Source organism: Dicentrarchus labrax, unplaced genomic scaffold (genome assembly GCF_905237075.1).
Source record: "Dicentrarchus labrax unplaced genomic scaffold, dlabrax2021, whole genome shotgun sequence".
In the NCBI taxonomy this organism is placed as follows: domain Eukaryota; kingdom Metazoa; phylum Chordata; class Actinopteri; family Moronidae; genus Dicentrarchus; species Dicentrarchus labrax.
Genome location: NW_026136703.1, coordinates 17215123 through 17240343, shown reverse-complemented (window position 1 = coordinate 17240343; position 25221 = coordinate 17215123). Strand labels below are relative to the sequence as shown.

At 40.6% G+C, this 25221-nt stretch overlaps 1 protein-coding gene across 1 annotated transcript in view; it reads left to right on the top strand.

Moving 5' to 3' along the window:
• Positions 1-2365: 2365 nt before the first annotated feature.
• The window catches only part of myo10l1 (myosin X, like 1), a 47909-nt gene continuing 25053 nt past the window's right edge, over positions 2366-25221 (top strand). The window contains 2 exon segments of the mRNA XM_051388653.1: positions 2366-2900; positions 15641-15739. Of these exon segments, the coding sequence (XP_051244613.1) occupies positions 2880-2900; positions 15641-15739 (120 nt within the window). The 5' untranslated portion in view covers positions 2366-2879.

The window sequence follows — 25221 nt, the reverse complement described above, 5'->3', positions numbered from 1 at the left end:
AATGATGTGTGTTGTATATCATAAATGGGTTATACAGTAAATACACTGTGTCTATTCAAAATGTTCAAGTACAAGCAAAATATGAGTCTCCACTTTTCTTACAAATTGGCAAATAATGTCAGTGTCCTTCAGAGCAGCACTTCATTAAATTTTAAAAGAAACTCTTCTGAGACAACAATAGAGATAATTTGAGAGTCCATTATGATTTTGTAAGCACTGCTGCAGGCCACCTAATCAACCTGACAGTAACCTCTGTTAGTCATTGTCAACAAACAGCTTCTGGTACCTGGATGCATCACTATAATATAACATTATGCAGCTGTTTTTAGTTTATGTAACTGAATTGGATTATTTTATAGTATAATATTTATAGTGACTTGTAGCCATCCTACAAACCTGGAATAATTGGTTTATGGTCATTAAGCAATAATAAAAAATGATCATCACCATCATTGGTATCATCTTCATAATGATTAACTTACAGTAATCAGCAGCAGGCAGCACCTTATCATACAAAATGGTGGAATTATCATTATTATCATCTGTTTATGGAGCATTGTGCTGGTTAATATTTACAGTCCCGCTGTATAAGTTCAGACAATCTTTTTTTTACTGTTCAGAGTGTGTGTGTGATAAAGTGTGCATGGTCTGTGCTGCTGGAGTCTCAAGTTCACCACACAGGTTATATTTTCCCTTCAGGCCACTTCATATTAGAGATGATAAAGATCAGGTCTCATTTCCTACGTGTTTGTGTGTGTGTGTGTGTGTGTGTGTGTGTGTGTGTGTGTGTGTGTGTGGGGGTACACACGCATATACACACTTCTAACAAAAAGGGGGGGCCGGTTGTTGGGGCTATAGCTTTTGATCTGTCTTCCTGATGAAGATGGAGGGCACAGCTTAATAATACTTCCATGCATACAGGAGGCCCCCTCTATACCTCCAGGGCTCCAGAGGCAGCAGGCTGAGCTTTACAATACTTTACCCCAGAGAGGCCTCACCCTGCTGGGCTCCTGATGGCTGCACCTGGCCCCCGCAGCTTGGTCTTCTGAAAGAGAGAATAAAACCATGCATGGTCCACATTGCGTAAACCAGCTGTCTACCTCATTCATACAAACTGGTGTCTTTGGGGACATTGCGTGTTATCCTCCGTGATTTTGGGGTGTTTTTCCCCCGCTGTTCTGGTCTGGTGTGCATGTGTGTGTGTGTGTGTGTGTGTGTGTGTGTGTGTTGTGAGATATCATTTTTCACCCTACAGGGGCTCTGATTAACCCTGTAACCAAGCCTCCTCCTCGTATGCAACAAGGGGTTGCTTTTTTTTAAGGAAAGATCATACAGAAATATTAACTCACCCCCCTCACTCTTTCTCTCTTTGTGTGATTTTTGATGCACATTACAGTGAATACTGCTGACAGCTCTTGCCTCATGGCTAATTTAGACATAATTTCATCCAGTAATAGGGGGATTTCTTCCTTAGTGTTGCTCAAGCCAACTTGTCAAAATTCATTATTTCTTCCGTCAACAATAGTTTCTACTGTTTAATATAAATACAAAAGTAGGCACATAGGGAAAGTCACACTTTATAAAAGGTTTATATGTTGCAACAAATGACTTAATTGTCAATGAATGGTTCACAAATGTTTTATAGATCAGTTACAAGCAATACAAATTTGAGGCATTAAGGGTAATAAATAATCAAATCTGAAGTTTTAATAAAGGGTAATTAAGCTCAAGTCTATGGGCATAAATATAAGTTATAGTTATGTAAGGTTATATAAGGAGTCTTATGGTAATGCAAGTCTGCAGCTGTAAATGTTAATAATTTGTTAAACTCACAAATAAACCAATAACTTATTATTATAAATGCATTAGTTACAACTTTTTAAGTTACATTACATTGGCACTGAGCTTTTGATTTTGGATCAGACATATGAGGCCAGAGGACTGGCTGAAGTGCCTCCCTTTTTGAAATCCAACATGCTGGTGCTGCTGTTGGACAATCTGGTTCATTTTGGGATCAACACCTGTAATTGGGCCAAGTGGGACGGAGGCTCTTTCATCTGTTCTGGTAGTCACCAGCAAAAGCAACTTCTTCCCCCCCTATGGTGGCCTAGACAACACAAAAACTGGCTCCCTTTTTCTGATTGGAGAGGAGAAAATCCAGATGTTGGTCCAGTGTTGACCACAGCAACAAAACTTCAAACCTACAGCACCCTACATCTGCCCTGTGTGTGTGTGTGTGTGTGTGTGTGTGTGTGTGTGTGTGTGTGTGTGTGTGTGTGTGTGAGAGCTGAATGTGTGTGTGTGTGTTTCGTATTGGAGGAGGCTGTGTCTGCACCGCCCCGTCGGTGTGTACGGTGGGCAGCGTCAAGCTCATTCTGCCCCCGGACTCACAGCCTCACACACATACACGCACACATCCAAACACACATATACACACATACACACATACACTGTAACACTATAACGAGGCAGGCCTGTTACACCTGGGCTCTTCAATTAGCGCTCCTCCGACGGATCCCTTGCGTGGACATTGTTAATGTTCCATCAGCCTCCTTGGATTTTTCTCATGTGGCTTTTTTTGCGCATAAAGCCCGGACGCTGCTGAGGTGTGTGTGTCTGTATGTGTGTGTGTGTGTGTGTGTGAGAGAGAGAGAGAGAGAGAGAGAGAGAGAGAGAGAGAGAGAGAGCAATTGAGCCATTTCGGGGATGAAGATAAGCGCTCGGTGAATGGGAAACACCAGCACGGAGGCACCGCTACCTTTCCCCGATCTTGACAAACACGCTCATCCTTCCGTTGGCGAGATTTGCGCACCCGAGACCGGAGCCGGTGTCTGCGCTCTGCGGGGCCGGGCGCGCGTCGTCTGGGAGGAGTAGGGAGGATGGAGGCGTTTTTCACAGAGGTAAGCCATGGAGAATGTGTGTCACTCTGTATCGAGCTAAACATTAATGACAGATTAAGCGTTCCCGGTGTGACAGAGCCTGCATTTGCACCGATGCACGACCGGTGTGCTGCAAGATGCTTTTACGGATTTGTCTTGTGATTCGCGTCGGGTTTGGTTACGGCAGGTGTTGCTTTTGCTTCTATCGACTGGAACCATTCTTCACCGTTCCCAACGAACCCCGCCAGGAATAGGCCTGTGCCTTAACTGCATGTCTATAGCCTATCGATTTAAAATAAACACCCCGTTTATTTTATTATCACTGCAGAGCATCAGGGCCTGGCTGCCGGCTTTGCGAATTAATTCACAGCAGAGCCGCAGATAAATTGGCCAAACGAGAGCTGACACGGGCTTTTGCATCCTCCATAAGGCTGGCTCTCGGATTAAAGCCAATCTGTTAACGGAGGGTAGACCGTATTGGCCTACAGCAACTGCCCTCCCACACCATGCTGCTGTTTTATGGTTTTTTTAGTGCGCTGTAAATGTGATGGAGAAGAGATCCATGGGTGGGTATGGGTCGGCTGCGGGTACCTGAGGAGGGGGTGAAGGAGGTATAGGAGGAGAAGGAGGAGGAGGAGGATGGCTATCTGGCAAGTGGAAGAGAGGAAGAGGAGAAGGATGAGGGGTGTGTGTGTGTGTGTGTGTGTGTGTGTGTGTGTGTGTGGATGCAGTAGGTAAGACAGGAGGGAGACAAATGGTTAACAACTGGCATCTAATTGAATATTAGGTAAATCAGTGGTTATTAATTCAACCTACTGCTCATACTCCCACTGCCTGCTGGGTAAGAACTCATCACATGCTTTCACCTCCAGCATCCTGGGATTTATTTCACAAACCATTCTCTTGCTTGTTAAACCAAGCCTGATGTTTTTTCCACTCAGATCCACAGTGGTGTCCGAGCTTTCCCTTCAGTCTACCTCTCATATGTTTCCATTCTTCCATCCATTTAGGGTCTTCCTTGTGGACTGTCACACCCCCCCTCAGAAGATGCAAGCCTCTTACCTCTTTCCCCTCCCTTAATTTCATTTGTGTTTTGGTCCACACACATGCTCTCATGAAATGCCGTCTTGTAGCGGACTTTGATGCCAATATCCGTCCTCTCCAAGCTACTTATCCTCCCCCCTCTTAAGTTAATCTGATATGGGTTTAAATGCCTCTCACATTGGCAATGATGTCATGCCATTTATTAGTGTGTGTGAGTGGTTTGTGTGGGTATATGTGTGGGTACCAGGGCCGTGGTGAGCACTGGTGTCCAAGGGAACACGGAAGTGTGATCCATTGAATCCTGGCAATAATATATGGAATGAACAATAAAAAGGGTAAATGACTGCATGCAACTGTTTGGATGATCCTACAGCAACAGCTAAGTGTAACAACCCTTTCCCATCAGTCTGTCTGTAGTATATTGATCATAGAATTGATTAACAGACCACCACATCACCCAGCCTGCAGCCGCACACAGTACAAACTCTGAAAGCCTATATGAGACCTGAAAATGGAGTGACTTATTGAGTTATGATGTTCAGGCCTGCAGTCCTGCATAAGCTGCATATCTGATACCCAGAAACATGACTTCATGCAATGGGGCCTGCTGAATAATCAGTGCTCTCGGGAGGTGTCTGTCCAACATCCACTTAGTTTCATTCCTCTGCTATCTTCATCGCTCCATCACTCAATCTTATAGCCATGCGTTCCTCCACTTACAGTATATTTATCCCTTAAACCAGAAAGAGTGAACAGCTGACCTCTCTCTCTGGCTGTCTCTCAACCCAGGCAGAAAACATGATAGCTGGCCGACCAGCCAAGCATGAAATGTCAGGTGGCAGTAGACTGCTGTATAATCCCCTCATATTCAAACTGGATTGGTTAGTAGTGGAATATGGTAGTTGTAGTGACATCGTGTGCTCTAAATACAAGCAAAAATCTATCTCCTTCTGGTTAGGATGGCTGAAAAACAACATACATTTGAGAAGTTAGAGGCTATTATTGTCCTATGAGAAACATAAAGGACATTAAAATATTTTGGAAAAGTTGTGTTAAAATGTGATCTTGGCATAGATTTCCTGAACAATCCAGAATAAGTAAGTCTTCCTGTACTACATTGTAAGTAAGCACATTGCAATACTGAGTTTGGGGGATCTCTTGTTGCTGATCAAAGGTAACTATTTAAAGCTGCTGTAGGTAACTTCACTTTTTGTCATATTTACTTTCTTTACTTTCACTATATCCCGACAGTAGTAAGATAATCTGTGAAAAAAATCCTACACCCTAAAACTTGCACCTTTAATGTCTTAATTAAAGACTCTATCAATGTGTAAGTCAGTTATGTAAACAGGAAGTGTGCAGTCACTTATCTCAAGCTAGCATCATTTCCAAAAAGTTTTTTGGGGTGGCAAATGATATATTAAATTTGATGATAGATTCTTTGTAAATATAATATATGATGGATGATGTTTCATGCAGTTTAGCACAAGACATATTTAATTATGCTAACCTAGCTGATGTCATTGCTCATATTTTTAAAATATAATTGGCAGAAAGATCATTTCAGGTATGTCGACCGTGCTAACGTTAGCTTTGTCAATCGGGTCAGTTGGCTTAACGAAAGTACTGGAATATTTAACTAATGTCTACATAAAAACTAGTGTGCGTGGTGCAACTGGTTTTAATTTAGTGATGCATAAATCTTCACTCAAACACTTACGTCAACAAAACTCAATTTAAACATCTAATTAAATGACAACTGGGCAAATGGTCAATCTGCTGATGAAGATCAAGTGTAATGATCAAAAGCTCCAGAGCAGCTACTATTTCATGGACCTTGAGGTGAGATATTTTTCTCAACAGAACAGAAGGCATAGAACTTAATTGTTCGCGGAGGTGCAACTTTTGGTGTTTGACTCACCAAGACGTACACGTATAATAGTGCCAAAAAAACAGGCAGTGTAGCCTTACTGTGTGTCTCGTATAGCAGCTGTGCATCAAGACGCCCTCAGCACCTGAATTTCTGTATGGGTCTGAGTAAGATGGATGACATTTGGTCTCAGGGGTGACATTTTGTGTTTGTGTTGGTGTCTGTGTGATAGATCTGGACTGGATTACAGGTGCACAGCCAGCATGAACCGATAACCGGGAGACAGACACGTGTGAATGTGAAAAGACCAGCTTCTGACACATTATCTCAAAACCTGCTGTCACTGTCGCTGTATCATATGTCTGTTTATAGCCTCACTTTCTGTCCTGTCTTTGACCGGTCAACAGTCCTCTCCTCTTTTCTGTCTTTCTCTTCTTTGCTCTGTTGTTTACCTCAGTCTGTATAACTGAACAGGCTGTAAATAATTATTTATTACTCTGCAATATGTTGAGTGGCCACTGCTGAGAATAGTTATAGGGCAATGAAAGCTTTCTCACACCAAGGTTGATTTTTCATGCAAAGAACTTGCGCTGCAGTAAAATATTAATGCGTTCTATATGGTGGCTTGCATATTTCACATAACTGTGAAACATTCATGGAAACAAACTAAGTAATCTCTAAGCAGCTTCCATGCTTGAACTTGATCTATGGCAGGTGTCTCCTAATTGCTGCATTCAGTCTTTTGTGCAATGCATTTCGACCTCAAAAGCTAAATTTAGTGTCCATAGATTGTGGTCCAAATCATGCAGGATTTTGAATGAAGTGCATACTGCAGAAAGCTGGTTCAGTGGAGGAAAGGGAACAGTCACTGGAGATGTGTGACCTATATTCAGCAGCTCCAAACGCATTTGTTCTGCTCAGGAGCTGCATCAGCTTTGCTTCTCTCTCCCTCTCTCTCTTCTCTTTTCCCTTCCCTCTGATGCTCTCTTTGCTCCCTGCGGCCACTCACTTGGTGCTTCTCCATCTCAGTCAACCAACCACTTTCGGTGCTGCTCTGCCAGTCTCTCTCTCCTCCTTCTGGCATTTTTCCAGCTCTGCCTTTCCTCTCCTTCCCCTCTCCTCCTATTATTTCCTGCCTCACTTTCCTGCTTGTTCTGCATGTGTAGGTGTGAGACTACAGCTCCGCTTCAGTCAAACTGCATTAAGGCTATTTTACAGTGTTTGAATAAAACAGCATCTCCAAGAATCCTACTCTTCTCTTAAAGGGCTGTGAAGTAACTGGTCAATAGGACAGAATATATATCTAAAAATTTGTTTGATAACAATAAATCTAATGATGAGTATTTCTTCTTTAGTACATTGCATTTAAAGTAGTATTTTGACCAGACTTTTGCATTAGACTGTGGGTTGTTTGATTGGTTAAACTAATGGTTTTATATATATGAATTCAACTAATAATTATTTTGATTGTTGATTGCGAAATGTCTTGTTTTGTCCAACCAACAGTCCAAAACCCAAACATATTCAGTTTACAACAATATAAAACACAAAAGTGGACCATCATGAAAATGTAAAATCTAGAACCAATACATTTTTGTTAGAATAGGTGCTTAAATGATAAATTGATAATTAATTTTCTTGTTCAATAGATTGATTGTTTCAGCTCTGATTCTCTTATTAATTTCCAGGGTTTCAGACAAGTTATTTATTGAAAATTGTAATATGATTAAACCTGGATTGGTAAGAGATTCATAATATCATAAATCTGCATCCCCATGCTTGAATATTAATGGTGTTTTCCATATTGCTTCACTTTTACAAACTACCTCTAAAAACATCCACCTTAATACAGTGAAACGTATATTTTATGTATAAAGCACAAACAAATCACACATTTCCCCTTTGTAAAAACAATCCCTAATAAATTCATACATACAAATAAAAAAATAAAATAGTTAGTGAATAATACAGCACACCATATCCCACAATCCGCTCCACCTGAACACCATCTCCCAGCATGCACCAATGCTTAGAGGAGAGAGGCTGTTTCCATGGTGCCCTGTTTCCACACTGTTGCTGTGGAGTCTTGTTGCCAGGGTGTCGGTGGGGGTGGGGGTGTGTGACTGTAGTTTAATCCAAGATGAGAGAGAATGTGATAATTAGCAGCCTGCTCAAAACTGCCTCTCAAAGAGGATTTGCACTGTACAAACACACACTCGCACACACATACACACAAAACACACACACAAAATAACATTAACAGCTGCTTCTCTCTGCTGCCTTTATCCCTGTTTGTAATTTAGCAGTATACTCTGATCTGGTGTACTTTGGATAAATCATTCATGTGTTTGTTTTGGAATTCAGGACAGGTTAAAAGGTTATCTGTCTAAAGCCGCAGATATTCCAGAATAACAGTAAAGCAGCCAAACAGGGAACACGATGCACTGATACACTTAAAACTTGTGGCACTTCTGTATCTACAGTAGTTCTGTATGAGAGAGCTTTGACCTTATGGCATCTGTGTGTGTGTGTGTGTGTGTGGGTGGGTGTATAACATTGGTTGAATGTTCTCACAAGGATAGAAAGAAGAGAACATTTTGGCTGTTTCGATGGCTTTGCAACGGAGCCATTTTAGAGTATGTTTAAACGTGGTAAAAATAAAAACATTTAATTCTGTTAAATTATGTAACAGTTAGGGATAATTATTTCAATTTTCACTTAAACCGCTGATTATTTTATTGTTTAAGCAATTTCTCTGTAAAATGTCAGAAAAGAGTCCATGTTGATGTTTTTAAAGCCCAAAGATATTCACTTACCATTTCCATTTAGCACTGGATGTCTGTTCTTGTTTGGACAGTGTTTTCTTATAATATAATAATATAATATGATATTTCCTACTGAACAATGGTTAGTTAATTAGGTCCATTTGTGGCCTCAGCAGTGTTGTATTTTGGTCTCATAGCATTATATGGAAACATACATACATACCTACGTTACATTTTTACCTATTACCTGTTGTATTCTGTGGCAAAAATACATTTGATGATGCAACCTGCTGCTAAAAGGAAAACTTTTTGACCTTTTCCGTAAATAACGGGGCAATGTATGGTGTGCTGAAGTTTCAAATGACGCTATAATGAAGTCTGACAGTCTTACAGTGAGATGTTTCAGGGAAAAAAAGCCACTAGGAGAAGTAGAGGTCTTCTGTAGACTTGTCACAGATTTTAATCACAAAATCCTAGAATATAGATTGATGGTATGCAAGAATATCTAATACTATATAAGCATATAAGAGTAGATTTTTCTTGGTTAAGTGGAACGTGTGCTGTTCCTAAATAGAGCAATAACAAAGAGACAAGAGATGACAATTTCAAAATAAAATATTCCTCAAAATCATAGTTAGCCAAACTGTAAGACCTTTGATTAAAATCTAATTATATGCTTGAGGATATGATGATCTCTTCTTAATGTGGTTACTTACTTCTAACAGAAAGGGAAATATAATGAATTGAAACATTTCATTCATGACTTTGTGCATGTTTCTTTTTGTCACCAGATGTTTCTTTATACCTACAGTGTTGAATTTCAACTGTAATCTCTTTCACTGACAGATGTGACTCAGATAGGACAGGTGACACCCACGCACACACCCACACACCCACACACACACACGCATATAGACACATGTTGTTGTTCTCCTTCCAGCCGCCTTAATCTGCTGAAAGCCCCGCTGTCCTGATTGTATTATCACCTTTAATGGAATATTACTGACACAGTTTAGGTCCCTGACACAAGCTTGGCTGCACTAGAGGAGTGGGATCAGAGAGCTTTATCACAGCAATGTGAGAAAACAACCCGGCAAAAGTGGCGAGTCCCTTTAACACACACACAAATGGTGAAGTTATGACAACAACAATTTTACTGTAGTGAAAAATTTGATATTCCTTTATTAGACTAGATATTCCTTTATTTGTCCCACAATGAGGACATTCCAAAAAGATGGAAATGTGAATTTTGTACATCTATGAAGTCCCAGAGAACATGAGAGTGAATGAGGATAAGATTAATATTGTGAGAATGTAGCATTTAGCACCCTAGTAAACTGCTTTGTAGGATCATGTGCTCATGTAAAGAAACAAAATGTAATGTGCTCTATGTTTCGAGAACACTCTCTAGGTAATTGACAGCGAAAGATGTACTCATGTGCTCAGTTGGACCTATCTTGTGAAACACCACTTAAAGGCACCACTTAAATAACACCAATTACAGAAGCTAGCTCTCCACCCACGACTGACAAGAACCATATTGGCCAGAGGACCCTCCCCTCCTCGCTCAGTTAACTCACATAAGCACTTAACCACACCCACATCCGAGATATTGCAGGTGGAGAATTGAGGTTCTTACAAACCAGCTTGGTGGAGCCTGAAGGGATTGATGGCTATTTTGTTTTAAAATGTTAAAAAACAAGGTAAGGTTTAGGTGTCACAAAGTACCAAAACACATCGAGGAAAGGAGATAATGTCAGAAAGGCCGCGGGGCTGGACTGAAGATATTGTCATGTTGAATTATTGATGGCTCGTTGTGTTTTGTGAGTCTTGGTTGTGTATCAGGTGCTGTTTTATCACTGTGGGAGAAGTAACTGTAGTTAATGAGTTTGCTGAGGCAGCTAGACAGAGAGACAGACAAACACACACACACACACATTCAAAGTCACTTCTAAATGCACCCCTGACATTTAGTCTCCAGAGATCCCACTGTGTCCTCCCACCTCCATGCTCGTCTTTAGTATTCTTCCATTAGCTGCTGACTGGTCAGCTGTTTCTCTCATCACTTATTCATCTGTCTGTCATTCTGTGTCTTCCCTTAGCCTCCTCTACTTTTAACCTTTGCTCCCGTTTTCTACTTATTGTGTATTCTCTACTATCATCACCATTGTCCCTCTTTACCCCTGTTTCTCTGTCATGTCCGTCTCCTCTCCTCTGTCCTCCTGTCAGTACATGGTTGTCAGATATGCTTCTGTTCCTGTGAGTCACTCCCTTTTCCCTTTTTCTGTGGCTGTCATTCATTTATGTCTTTGTAGTGAGCGAGCCAATCATCTCACTTGGCCTGAATGAAATGATTGCTTGCCTGTCTACCTGCACACACTGTGCCCATGAACCTATTATGCGAACAAATGTGTTTTGTTATGTTAATTTCTGAGATAGTGTTAATCACGTCCTGACTCAGAGTGACTGCGTTGTGCATTTACTGTGTGTTTTTGTGTGTTTTTATGTAACAAGATACTAATTTGAGTGACTGCCGAATGTGCAGTTTGAAGTAAAAAGTATGCCAGCATACATTCGTCCTATGTTTGGGTCAGTGGTCGTTGTTTGTCGGGGCATTAACGTCTCTCATCTGAGGTCACTCTTCAGAGAGGGTCTCCTGGGCGTCAGAATGGCATGGCAGTCCATGTGATCGCCTGAGCAGAAACAAGGCATTTATCAGACACACGCACACACACATACATACAGCTGTTCAGGAATCTGGGCCAAATGCTCAGGGGATGCTCTCTTTTGTGTGCTCGGTAATGAAAGATTATTAGATGGTCAGGATTTTCTTAATAGTTCTCCCATTTTTCTTCCTTGTATAATCAACCCTGCCAACCTCCCCCCTGCGTAGAGGCCTTGATACATGGAGGAAAGAGAAATATATTATTGAACCACATGATTTGATCCTATGGATTATACTGTATATATAGGACTATATTAGAGGTTTTGCATGTTTTAACCCACCCAAAGCTAAAGACTAAAGCTACCTTTCAGGCGTTCGGTAAATATATTCTGAAAGTCAAATTACTGGGATTGGAATTGCTTCCTTCACACTGAATATGTCCTTGTCTTTATTGCTTTGTAAAAGTCATGCTTCTTTGAGGTACTACGAACAGGGTCTTTGTTGGGACTATCAGGAATATTATTTGAGAGCCAACAGACATTGTGTTGCCAGAAAATCAAACAAAAGAAGAAGAAGACAAAAAATAAGTAAACTATTTGATGGTTTCAGGGTAGCTGCCAGGCTGAACAAGTGGTGTGTTCAGGTACAGGTACAGAATAGATTAATGAAAACAACTATCAATCATCTAAAATATAGCTTATACTTGACATTGTTGAAAGGACACTACCATTTATTTTTATATTATTTAACTTTAACAGAAAGAGATGAATCAAATTGCATTCCTCGGGCAGCATGCCTTGGTACTCTTTCAACTCTTTGGTTCGAAAGCCTGGTCGGAGATATGAGGTTAGGGGTCATATTTGAGGGTAAAGTGACGATTGAGGTTGGTTGAGGTTTAATGGAGCATGACGAAAAGGTGATGGACGAAGCTGGAGGCCAGAGTTTGACTGCGGTTCGGTTTGAATTTCACAGAGCAGAATTGTGAGAAACGTTAGAGATGTGTGGAAGCATCTGTGCAAAAACCTGTTTTTTCATACATGTGGCCTTCAGCGCACAGAAAGCACCAGAGTTTGTTGTCATGCATGGCCATTCCTGTACGTCTGGGCCAGTAATAGACAGGGGGATGGGAGGACATGAAGAGGAGGTGGAGGAGTAGGAGCAGGAATACAAGGGTGTTGGTGGGTGTAGGTTGTAATGCTGGCAGGTCATTTATAACCCTCTGTCTCCCCTTTGCTGCATTTCCCCCAGAGATAGCACATGGCTCAGGCAAAGTACATCGATCTGGGACTGGAGACCAATTTACTTAAAGAAGAGACAGATAGAGAGTGAGGCAGACAGCTAAAATATGCATTATAATCTGGTTTATGGAGAGCAAAAGGAGAAAGAAAAATAATGTATTTATGTGCTTCAAGACTGGTGCTCAAGGTCCAGTATTAGAGTTTTAAGTGGGGTCAGAGGTCATTTTATCAGTTAAAACAGGATGTAGTGAAATGCTGTTGAACTATGAGCATAGAGCCTCAGGCCAGGATGGTCACCAGATCAAGTCCCGGCACCACCATTGTTACAATGGCTCTGTGTGCTTGAATCTGAGCTGGATTTAGGGACGAGACAGGCTGACTGACTGCAGAGAGAGGGAGAGGGGATCTAGAGGAGCGATGAAGGGGCTATATATAGAGAGTTGCTGTGGAGAGAACAACAGAGAGCGCAGCGGAGGCTCTTGAATTTTTCAGTTGTCAGAGTGATTCTAGATGCATGAGGCTTGTTCACGCAAAGATTAGAGTGAATTAGCATTCGATGTAACATGCAGTGACTTTAATATCCTCAATGAGGCCAGTTTGTCTATAAAATATTGAAAACACAAACACCATCACAATACAGATATGCACTAATTTGTTTATGTGTTACAGAGTGTACAGGCTCCAGGAGGCTGTATGTTTGCATGTTAAGTTTATCATCTTAGTGTAGAGTGTTAACACGCCAACATTGGGAATTAGCACGAAACACAAAGTTCAGATAAGACGGATGGGAATGCCATTAGTTTTGGTATTTGGTCATAAACCAAAGTATTGGACAACATTTGATATTGATCTAATGATGACGAAAAGTCAGCAATCACCAAAGTTACTACAGTTCATCCAGAGTGAGATATACATTTATGTATCACATTTCATGGCAAGCCATCTTGTAGTTGACAGTTGACATGGTAGTGCTTATGGAAAAGTCAGTAAGATTCATCCTATGGAATCAACATTCAGGCATGTTAAGTCATGTGGAACTCAAAATAAAAGGTTTGAATGCAGTCAATTAAATGTCCTCATTAGGATAGAACAACACTATGATGTGCATTTTGAGTGTTTATCTTAATTTCTGCCATTGCCACTGATGCAAATGCTGGACTACATTTTATATTTAGCAGAAGCCAGCAGTGTTAAATACTGTATCCAAAAGCATTCAGACATTCTTCCCCTAAGCCTCACCTTGAGCTACCCAACAGTGTGTATATGTAGTCTACTGTATGTGTGTGTGAATGATTTCTGCCTGGTTAACTGCACAGCCTGGGGCACGACTGGTTTTCTATTATCATCAGTGTATGTGTGTGTGTGTGTCAGAATGATACAGAGCGCAAGAAAGACACAAAAAAAAAAAGGAAAATGAAAGAAATAAAAGTTGTCAGGGAGTGCTTGGGGGTTTGGGACCATCTGTTGCTAAAACAATTCATTTCCACCCCTCTTCTGTTGCACACATCTGGTGTCCCACAGAGTCTTTTCAGGGCTTAAATAATTATGTCTGCAAACTTTCTTTATACAACAAGATCTCTTTCAATGCATCACCAGTACACCACTGCTCAGATTTAAAAAATCAAGAATCACAAGCTGAGACTTTACTATAAACATCGCCAGAATGTAACAGATAGTGATTACGTTTTAAGGCTGCAGTTGTTTTCGTTATCGTTTTATTCATTAATTGTTTGGACAATGTTAGAAAATCATGAAAAATTATATCATGTGAAATCATACCCTTCCTCAAGGTGATGTCTTCAAATGTCTAGTTTTGTCAGACCAACACCCCAAAATATTCGCCTTGATATAGAACACAGAAAATCACCAAATCCTATAATTTAGAAGCTGAAATCTATTCAAGATTACTCTTTATCTTTAACTTGATCGATTACAGCTGTGAATTATTGGATGATTTTGTTCATTGTGACATCGTTGACATCCTGACCTCATGCTATTGTAATTCACTATTGGTGCAATACACTAAATTCTACAAGTTTAGGGGAGGGCATGTCGTCCATTTCCTGTTTTTACAGTAATTCAGTAGCCCTGTTGACTGCCTCCTCTTCTTCCTCTTCTCTTCTTTCCTTTTCTGTCCTCTCCTCTCTCCATCCACTGTTATGCTGTGCCCCTTTTTAAGGGTTGGGGGTCAGAGGTCAGTTACTGTGTGAAAGAGGGCTTTGTCTATGTGGAAAGAGCACACTTCCTCTGACCCTGAGTCAACCACACGCGCGCGCACACACACACACACACACACACACACACACACACACACACACACACACACACACACACACACACACACACACACACACACACACACACACATACAGGCACAAACACGCACACAGATGTCAAGCATTGTTGCCAGTCCAGATGTTAAAGTCTTCGTCTCTCATTAAACACATCTGTGACATCTGTGTGCACCCATGCACACTCATCGTGCATACAGACGGTGTTACATGTTGTAGAAATGAACCTAAAGGACTGTCGGGTTGTGCTAGAAAAGAACTAGTTCATAAGACGTGTTGTACAACCACGCTGGAAATCAAAAGTGTTAAATGGCCACAATGGAAGACAAGGCCAGAAGTCATGATAGGGTGGGGGGGAGATGTGATATTGTTGTAATAGGAGGATTTCTCTCCTTAAAGGCATTGGTTCCATTTGGTCATTCACATGAAAAGTGGCAAAATAGTTGTGTCAAGAATGAAAAAAGAGAGCTAGAGAGAGGAAATTGAGAGGACGATTTGGCCAATCACGGTGTGAAGTGGGCGTGAATGTTGGATTATCGGTTTCTGAAAGTTACAGAAATCATCATGGTCAAGTTGTGTGTGCTTGCCCGTTTGTCCAAAGATACTGTTGGCTGTTGTGCATTAGTGATTCACTGTAATACACTTGTAGAGCTAACTTCTCACAGTCTTTTATCACAGAGCTCCGCTGTAAACAACTGACTATTAGCTCAAAATTACTTCCTGTGTAAGCCAAACATATATACCTTTCTAAATAAGAGCATCACAGACTCTAGAAGACCTCCACTCTAGTCACCAGTTGTTTATCACTTTATGTAACCAATACTCTTTTTTCCCCCTCGTACTGGTTGCACTGCTTAACTTCAGTCTCTGTTTGTGTCTGTGATCCAGGGGGCCCGTGTTTGGGTCAAAGAGAAGGAGCAGCTGGTTCCTGGCACAGTCAACTCCTGTGGAGATGGAACCCTTATCATTACAACCGACTATGGAGAGGTAAGAAACGTAAACACACACACACACACACACACACACACACACACTGCTAATCTTTGTCTCTTCTGATCATGTTTGCCTGTATTGCCTCATTTGCGTTCAGACCCAAGAGACCTGGTAATATGACATGATGGATTGGTTTGTATGTGGATGTTATCAAAGTATAATTTGTTTATTGGGTTGATTGATTAATCAGGTTTATTTATTGATAAAGACACACAGATTGGTGTAGTGGCTTCTCTTCACGTTCACTGAAGGACAACAGGCTCATTTTTAGTAGTTATTGCTGAATATTTGTCCTACTGCTAAGATTTGAAGGAGCATACAGGGAAGCAGACATAATACGTGTCTAGATAAGGACAAACCTGGTTTTTGCTTCAATTACACAGTTTCTAAAAATGTGTTGGGGCTGTTTTATACATATTAACAGTATGTTAATACAGTATTTAAAAGGTTGTGTCTTCTGTCAGCCACACTGAACAGTTGAGAAGGTTGTACCAGTGACTGGTTCAAACTTAGACTTTGCTAATATTTGGCACTGGAGCTGAGAGCACCAAAGTTGTGCTGCTCTCTCTGTTTCCATCTTGTTAGTTTTGTAGTTTGGTAATTCTGATACTCTGACTTTTACAGCCTGCTGTGCTTGTGGTCCTATTTGGAGTTGGCTTGAGTCTTTTTGATGGATGATTTGAATAATCTAACCTTCAGGGGGCAGCCTAAAAGGTCCCCAGCTAAATTCAAACTGTGGACGTTGCTGTTTATGGTTCAGGCCACGACGGCAACTCAGTGGTACAGTGTGATGATCTGGAAAAAATATCTAATATTTATGTGAAGTTGTGAATGTTTATTTAGCACACTGTATAAATGGGAGAAAACACTGTACAGACTGAAAACACATTTAATTAGTGCACAGGAGACAGCAGCAAACAGTGTCAATGTTTAGATGCTGAGCGAAAGAAGCAGTTGTTGCTTGCAATGTGTCCTCAGGACTCATCAAGCATTAGCTTTCAGATTAAAGGTCAGAGTGAAGGTGAAGCAGCTGTGCAGGTTCATCCTCTCCTGTGTGGATCAATAGCAACTCCTGGTCATGATGCTCCACTTTGCCGTCCCAGTTCCTTCCTCCTCCTCTTCTTCCTCATACATATGCAAAATTCATCTCTGACACACATTCAGCCTCCAGAGGAGAGCTAGAATAGATGGAGAACATTATGGGAGCACAAATGTACATGCTTGTTTCAGGATGTTAGATGTCAGGACAGCGTTGCCTGTGGTTGTTCTAAATGGCAAAGCCAGGCGGTGGCCCCTGCCCCAAGCCTTTAACACCACACCCCCTGCCAAAATAATGGAATTGACTGTTTAAATCTCATTATGAGTGTGCGTGTGCTGATCTAATCTGTATCAGAGCAAGGACATGCACACGTTGCTCTTTGGATTTACTGTTTTTCTGATGGCTGATGTGTTTGGCACACACACAAACACACACATGCGCTCCAGTTGGCAGCAGTTACATGGAGCTAATAATAGACTTGGTTCTTTAGCCTGAATTCAAGAGTCTCAATCCTCCCTTTATACCCCCAAAGAACATCCACATCTACTTTCTCTGTCTCACATGTACAATGAATTCATGATTCAGGGCCTTAGAGATATAAAATGGCCAAATGCTGCTCTAAAAGCATCGTCTTTTGATGTAGCTGCTCCGCTGTTCTTGTTCGAGGACACAGCAGGGACAGACAGGCACTTCCCAAAATAGAGGATTGGTTATAGGAGCAGGCATTCTCTTTGCTCTGGATTATGAATGTCCTTAAACTGCCCAACCCCCATCCAGCTCTCCCTGCCTCTCTCTGCCCTCCCTCTCTCTGCTAGCTGTTGGTGTTTAAATGTTAGCTTTGCAGGAGGTGGTGAATATTTGATAGAGAAGCAGTAGGATGAGGGGCTTCACCCTGTTACAACAGGATCTGACCCATGCAAACAGTTCCAGGCTCCACATCACTCCCTGTTGTTCTATCTCTGGTTCTCCTGATCTTGGTCATGAATGCATTTTTGATTCAAGTGTCTACAGAGCCTGGTGAAACTCCTGAAGCATTTTAGTTGATAACAAAAAAGAACAAATGCCAACAATCGTGCCATGGTGGTTAAGAGAACAGGAAGCATGCAAGATTTAACACTCTACTTTCCATTTTCATATTCTCCTCCATGCTGCGATGTCACTCTGGTTCTGTAATCTACAGATCCTGACCCAGTTCACCACATTACCAATTCTGGGTTACAAATGCTGTGGCTGCAAAACTACAAGCCTTCATGTCAAATCAGCACAACTCACAACTACCACGGGTATATGTGCAAGCCTTTACATCATTCATAATCATTTTTACTCTTACTATGAAACAGGCATTGTTCTAGCTTGCTGCTCACTTGTGCCACATCATGTAGCCTAGGTACAAAACCATTACTTTAAGTTTACTGTTGATCTTTGGAGTGTCATTGGTCATAGGCTACATGCTGACAGATCTTTAAATTTTTTGAATGTTACAACAGTGATTTTATGCTAGAGTAGACAGCTACCATCTACAGTAGTCTCATTCATTGCATGCTACACAACCACCCATGTGTTAACCCCTGTTTAGTATAAAAAGATGTCAGCGCCTTTCCTACATTGCAAAGTGCACAATGTCAGCCTCTGCCGTTGTCATTTCAGAAAGGTTAGATGTCTGTTGCTTTTTTAATGGGATAGAAAGCCTGTCAAGTCTCACAATCAAAAAGCACTGTTTCTAACTTAAAATCATCTTTACTGCAAAAAATTGGCTGATTTATTGGTCAGGCAATACAAGAAGGGTTAGGTAATTCTTCCTCTGGGTCTGTTTTGAGGTCTTCACCTAGTTGAATATGCCCATACCTCTAAAAGGAGGCCTCCAGGAAGTGTTCTTAACAGATGGCTGAACCACCTCAACTTTCTCCTGTCAATGTAAAAGAGGATTCGGGAATTCTTCCTCTGGGTCTGCATTTCTACTCCTTTCAATTTCTCATCATGTTCCTGCCCGAACATCCTATGCAGGAAACTCATTTTATCTGTTTGTATTCACATCATTGTTCATCATTATTCACTACCTGAAATTAATGACCATAAATGAGGGTTGGAAGATAAAACAAGAGCTAAAACCAATCTCACTGGATTGGTGAAACCTCTGATGATGCACAAATACATCATCCATGATCTAAGGTTTTACCTTTCCCTTTTAAGTCTACTGCATAGAGAACACCATTAGATGAAACTTTAATGAACCTGTGGTAAAACTGGGTCAGCAAAGAAATTTATAGATAAATATAGAACAAATAGATGGTATTCATTTCATATAATGAATTAATATACTAATAATAACATAAAATCTAGAAGTAGACCATAGGATAAAACAGAGATCCTACTGGCTCATAAAATGTCCTATAGATGATACATTGCCAACAAATTAGCTTTTTAAAACAAACATGTCAAACATTCACACATTCAAACATTAGTTACAACCCTAGATGAAGCTTTATATTTCCACCAGGGCTGCATTTTATTTGATTAATGTAAAATGTTTGATCATGATGAAGTACTGTAATTCTGCAGAGATCTACAAATCCCGTTCTCCAGATTTAAGAAAACATGTTTCTTTGGTACAGACCCCATGATTGTCATACATTTTAATAGTTTTTTCATTAAAAATTAAATTTGTGATGAAAAATTAGCATTCCCAAACTAGTCATTAATCTCAGTATCTGTAAAAAAAATCTTGATATGATGTTTTAACATATTGCGCAGCCCTAATTTCCATCCTTGCATATATAACCAGACATCTTTAGGCAATTTTGTGCCTGACGGAGATCTTCCTGGTCTCGTTGCCATGGATACTGGCGCGGATTTAGCATCAGGCTCCTCCTTACATATAGAGTAATTGTGATGTCCCAATGTATATTTACATTGGACACCTTTACACCCACACATTACACATGGGAAAATATATAAACGTAGACAGAAGGCTACACAAGAGTAAAACACACACACACACACACACACACACACACACACACACACACACACACACACACACACACAGGTTACGTTAGTGATGAGTTGTGGACAATGTGTGTTATATGACCTGGATTTCAGTAGCTAGCGTGAAAGCCACAGCGAGAGCTCACGCAAGCACAGAACATGCTGCAGGGATGCCTTACTTCACGTACACACACAAAATAACTACAGACTCGTGGACACACACACACACACACACACACACACACACACACACACACACACACACACACAAACATGTGCAAACATTTCTTGTTTTGTCTAATTTCGCACAGAAACAAACTGATGTTGCTGTGTGATCTCCTGACCCACATTCCTTTTCAGTTTCATATTTCTAACCCTCTGAGGACCCCGAAGTTACTCACTCGTTTGTATCACATAATGAGATTAACTTAACCCTGTCAAAATGGTGCACAATACAGAGATATGCAAACGCTCTCTCTATCTGTCGGACTCTCACCATCCCTGTCTCCCTGCAGTGTCCCTTATGTGTGGAAAATGAGGCAGAGATCCCCCTTGGGGTGGGATGAGTGTGGGCTGTCAAATCCTAAAGGATGACGACAGATGGAAGGTGTTATACACCTCAGTGCTAAATGGGTACTGTGGGACAGAGAAGGCAGAAATAGAGTTAAAGCTTGTTGTTAACCTTATTTTCTTTGGTGGTAAAAGAAAGAACAATGCAAGTGGTAGGAATAAGATCCACTTTCAGAGGTGTACAACACAGATTTGGGATAATTTCACACTGCACAGATGCAACATTGAGGGAATTTAGTGAAAGCAATGTATGTTCCCCTTCCTCTGTTAGCATTTTAGTGTTCCCTCATCAACTCACACTTGACACCAGGCCAATTTGCTTCGTTCGACCCTCATTGCAGTAAACACCTTCACAAGATCAATAACTTGGCTCATGTAGCAAGTCTAAAAGAGCTCAGTATAACACTAAGGTAAAATGACTTGCACATCACTGCTGGTTGCTCATTTTGCCTCTAATATAATCTGATCTGTAGGGTCAGATCATACAAAATACCCCCTCAGCGTTCCCCAATCCTAATCTGACCAATGGAGGTCTGCCAGATCTGATCCAAGGTCAGCGAGGAGAGCTGCAGGTGCGTACAGTGCTGTGTGATACTGTAACTCACACTGAATAGAGCTCTGCAGAATATATAGGTCACTGTGCCCATAGCGCTCTCTCTCTCTCTCTCTCTCTCTCTCTCTCTCTCTCTCTCTCTCTCTCTCTCTCTCTCTTTCTTTCTTTCTCTCTCCATGCTCCATCTTCATCTCTCTCGCCCCCTCTCCTCACTCTGGCTGCTGCTAATATGTGAAGTCAGATGAAGAGGCTTGTCTCCTCTGGCTCTCCTCCTGAATCATGCAAAGCAGCTTCAGACATCAGAGGGCTTTACAGGACGGCCGCTCCATACACTGTATGTATGTGTGTGAAAGTGTGAGCAAAGCAGGTTATGAACGCCTCCTGGAAGAGAGAAGAAACAGAAAATGATGAAGGAGAAGAAGTGGTGTGCAGTAGAGGGAGTAAATATTGTCAACAAATCCCATGAAATCCTACCAACAATTGTCATATAGCTTATTCCTCTTTGCCTCCATTGTTGTCCAATACAACCAATCTGCTCTGTGAGAATGTATTTAGGTGCAATAGTTCATAGAGCTAAATGCTAATATCAAGATGCTAACATGCTGATGTTAGGTGTAATGTTTGCCATGTTTATTATCTGAGTTTAAAGTGTTAACATGCTAACATTTGCTGATTAGTTAACTAATATGTACGTAGTCAAAAACTGGACAAACTGAAAATTTTAGGGATCACAAAAGGTAAAACAATTCATCCTGAGGGGTCCATGAATGTCTGTATCAAATGTCAATCCATTAAATAGTTGAGTCGAGACATTTCACTGGCACTTGAGGAAGTCAGAGGTTTAACAGTCACCAAAGAGTCATCCTCTGGGGTTCATGAAAGTCTTTACAAATTTTAATTTAAGTAGTAGACTGACCTCATGATGAACATCGTATTTTATTTTGAGTCAATCCCATGTACACTGTCTTCCTGCTGTAAATAACACGCTTGTGTACCAGATGTGTATTAATCCACAATCCACAACAAATGCAGGATTTACTGTTTCCTTAAAACTACAATACCCAGCCATTTTAGAAAACTACTTAGGTTTGATTAAAACATTTATTTGTAAGCCGTTTTAAAGGTTGACATCTGCAGTCAGTAAGGAATGGTATTCGTGTTGAATGGTCCAGACAGGGTAACAAAGTCAAAATGTATTGAGAGACTGTGGAGCACTTTGCTGGTTTTGGACTTTTCATTGAATTTTTGGCAATAAGAAAAATATAGAAAAACACCAGCTATATCCTTTAAGAAGCTTCCCCTCCCACACTGTTTAACCTAAAACAAATCAGAGTTGGTTAACCATGCTCTACTTCTACATTACTCTCACTCTGTCTGTCTCTCTCTTTCCCTTTTAGTCTATGTCAGTCTTTCTCTATGTTTTTCTCTCACTAATTCCATGTTTTTCTTCTGTTCCTCTCTCTAATGATGAATTATTGAACATGAGGTATCCCATTTTAGACTCTCTGGGTAGTCAGTGTGTGTGCTTCACTTACAGTATATATTTGTGTGTTAAAAAACCCACCAGAGGGCAATGGAAGAAGATGGAGATATTTGCAAAAACCTTTTCTATTTCAGTCACTGACATACTTTTTCACTTCATTGCTGGGTTGTCCCCTGGTGGTTTTCCCTAAACATCTCTGCTTTATCTGCTGTTTAAGGCCTTTATATTTGAAAGCAGCTTTGGCATTGTAGGCAATTGTAAAACCCTGATCTGTAGCGCAGGCACTTAGTTGCTTTAATCTTATAGTTTAACGTCCAGTGTGTGTTTTTCAGAGAGACCACCATTGGAGATTTCTTTTAAGAACCACAGATTTTATTTCAGTCCTGAGGTGTACTACTTGTTGAATATCTTATGGGACTGTGGATGGAGATTTCTAAAGCCTGAGACAATAATCCTTATGATGCTATAACTATAAATCTAGTTTTAGAAGGAGGTGTGCATGTACCAGGAATGGAAATGTAGGATTCAGTGTTTTTTATTCGAGTCAGGAAAACTTGGCCCCTGCTCAGTAAGTTTGAGCATCCTTTTTTGGAAGTTTATGAAAACACTAAATCAGTTTACAGCAATATAAGGAAATAAAAAACCTACTTAAAGCTATATTTCTTACATTTAAATATTAATAGTAACATTCATATATAGGTTTGGATTTTTTACATAAATGAACAATAAAATTAGGATTAGCATATTAACAGCTAGAGTAAAGTAATTAGAAGCAACCAAAATAAATTCCTCATGTATACTTTTTAGTTTGAAATGATTTAGTGGAGGTGAATTTTGACAATCAAGACCTGGGCCTCCTTCACCATTTATGCCGATGTGATGTGTGTGTGTGTGTGTGTGTGTGTGTGTGTGTGTGTGTGTTTGATTGCAATGGCTCCCAGTAATAGCCTTCAATTACAGGCAGGGGTCTCAGATTGAGCCATTCAGGCATTAAGTGAGTTTGTGTTTGCACAAAAGGGTCCATGTACGCAGAAAGAGATAGATCAGAAAGACTTTCAGAAAAAAAAAAAGCTGAAGGGACCCTTCTAAGTTATAGGAACCAGCAATAAAAGTTGAAATGTGGGAAATGCAGTGCGGGGCAGGTAGAAGAGATAGGGGTAAATTAATGAAGAGTGGGATGATGTGAGGGAGGAAGACATCGAGAGAACAGAGAGAGGAAAGAGAGGCTAGTGACAAAGAGGGGGAAGGGATAAAAGAGCAGTGACATACAAAGGGAAAGCGAAATGAGAGAGAAAAAGAAGTGATGTTTGAGACATGAAGGCATGCAGAGAGCGAGAGAGTGGGGAGAGAGATTTAATAGGATGAGAATGTAAAGAAAAAGAGGATAGAGAAAAGCCTGATATAAAACTAATGGACTTGGATATAATTTGAGGGACTTTCCTCTCCTCTCTGTTCTCACAGATACAGGAATACACCCCAGTCTAGTTGTAAAACAGTCAATATGACAGCGTCTTTGCATGTGTACAGCTGTTCAAGCCATGACTAACAGGCATATTAATGAATCTCTTCATCCGGACAAGCGTGTCTCTCGTGCACTGCACACACATTGAAAAGTACATAACCAAACACGCATAAACACAAATGTACAGATGTAAATTAAACCTGCATTAAAGGTTCAGTGTGTAACTTTTGGGAGGAGGCAAAAATGGAATATAATATTCATAGGTATATTTTCATTATCAAACAGTTGTATATATAGATCCAGCAGATATGGAGCAACATTATTATTCATTTGGAGTCATGTTTGTTTACTCCCCTGACAAACTGAAGTCCAATACTCACTCTCTTTTAGCTCTGTATTGTCTCGACCAACTCAGATATCTGGCTCTTTAGCTGCTAAATGCTCCCTTATGTTGACTAGCTGCTAGTTGCTAACTGCAGTTTGGTGCTGAGCAGGTAGTGTAAAGTGGGTTTTTTACAACTGTTTCACTGAAAACAGCTGCCTGCCGGAACTGAAGACGGAGTTTATGGAAGTATTGAGGGCAAACCAGAGCTGTAAAACCAACACAAATGAGCTGAAAATGAAGGGAACTGCACAACTGTGGTTTGGTCATTACGAGTGATGTCTTCCACATGATATGCAGTCCTGTGAACAACAAGAAAGTGAAGGCTCATAATACTGAACTGATAGTGGATTTTAGGCTGATAACAAGGTTGATAGTTAAAAAACGAAAAGAATCTAATGACAATATATCAACTAATATTTTTTCTTTTTGATAAATAGACAATCTGCAAAAAAATTTTTTGCGAAGGACTAAATTAAAGTTAAGTTAAATTAAACTTGAAATCAAGAAGAACATGCATCCTACAGTCTTTTTATTATAATTTACTCCACTGCAGTTTATGCAAAATGGCCGCTGATGTTGACCCTGGCTGTAACACTCTTGTATACGTGTAATTGTGCTTGGATAACAACATGTCAGTGTTTTGATTGAGTGCCCCGGTTATAAAAAGGTGAAGACAGAGAGTCAAGTGGACGGGGTCATAGTGAAGATGGTGAGCTGTCAGCCAGTGAACCCGACAAGAGTTATGCTAATGGAGGACAAGGGGTAATAGGGTCATTTAATCACTGCTGAGTGAGTGGGGAAAGGTTTGTGACTAGATGGGTTAGACCCTCGTCACCAGTTACCAACAGAGTATCCACTAGACGTCTATGCTCCTACAAAACATGAGAGAGAAGAGGAGGAATGCACAAACTACCACATACAACATTTTACTCGCAGACATGTTGGCAAACGATGATACTGCTGTGAGTTTGTTCGTTGTTTGTCTGCACGCAACAGTTC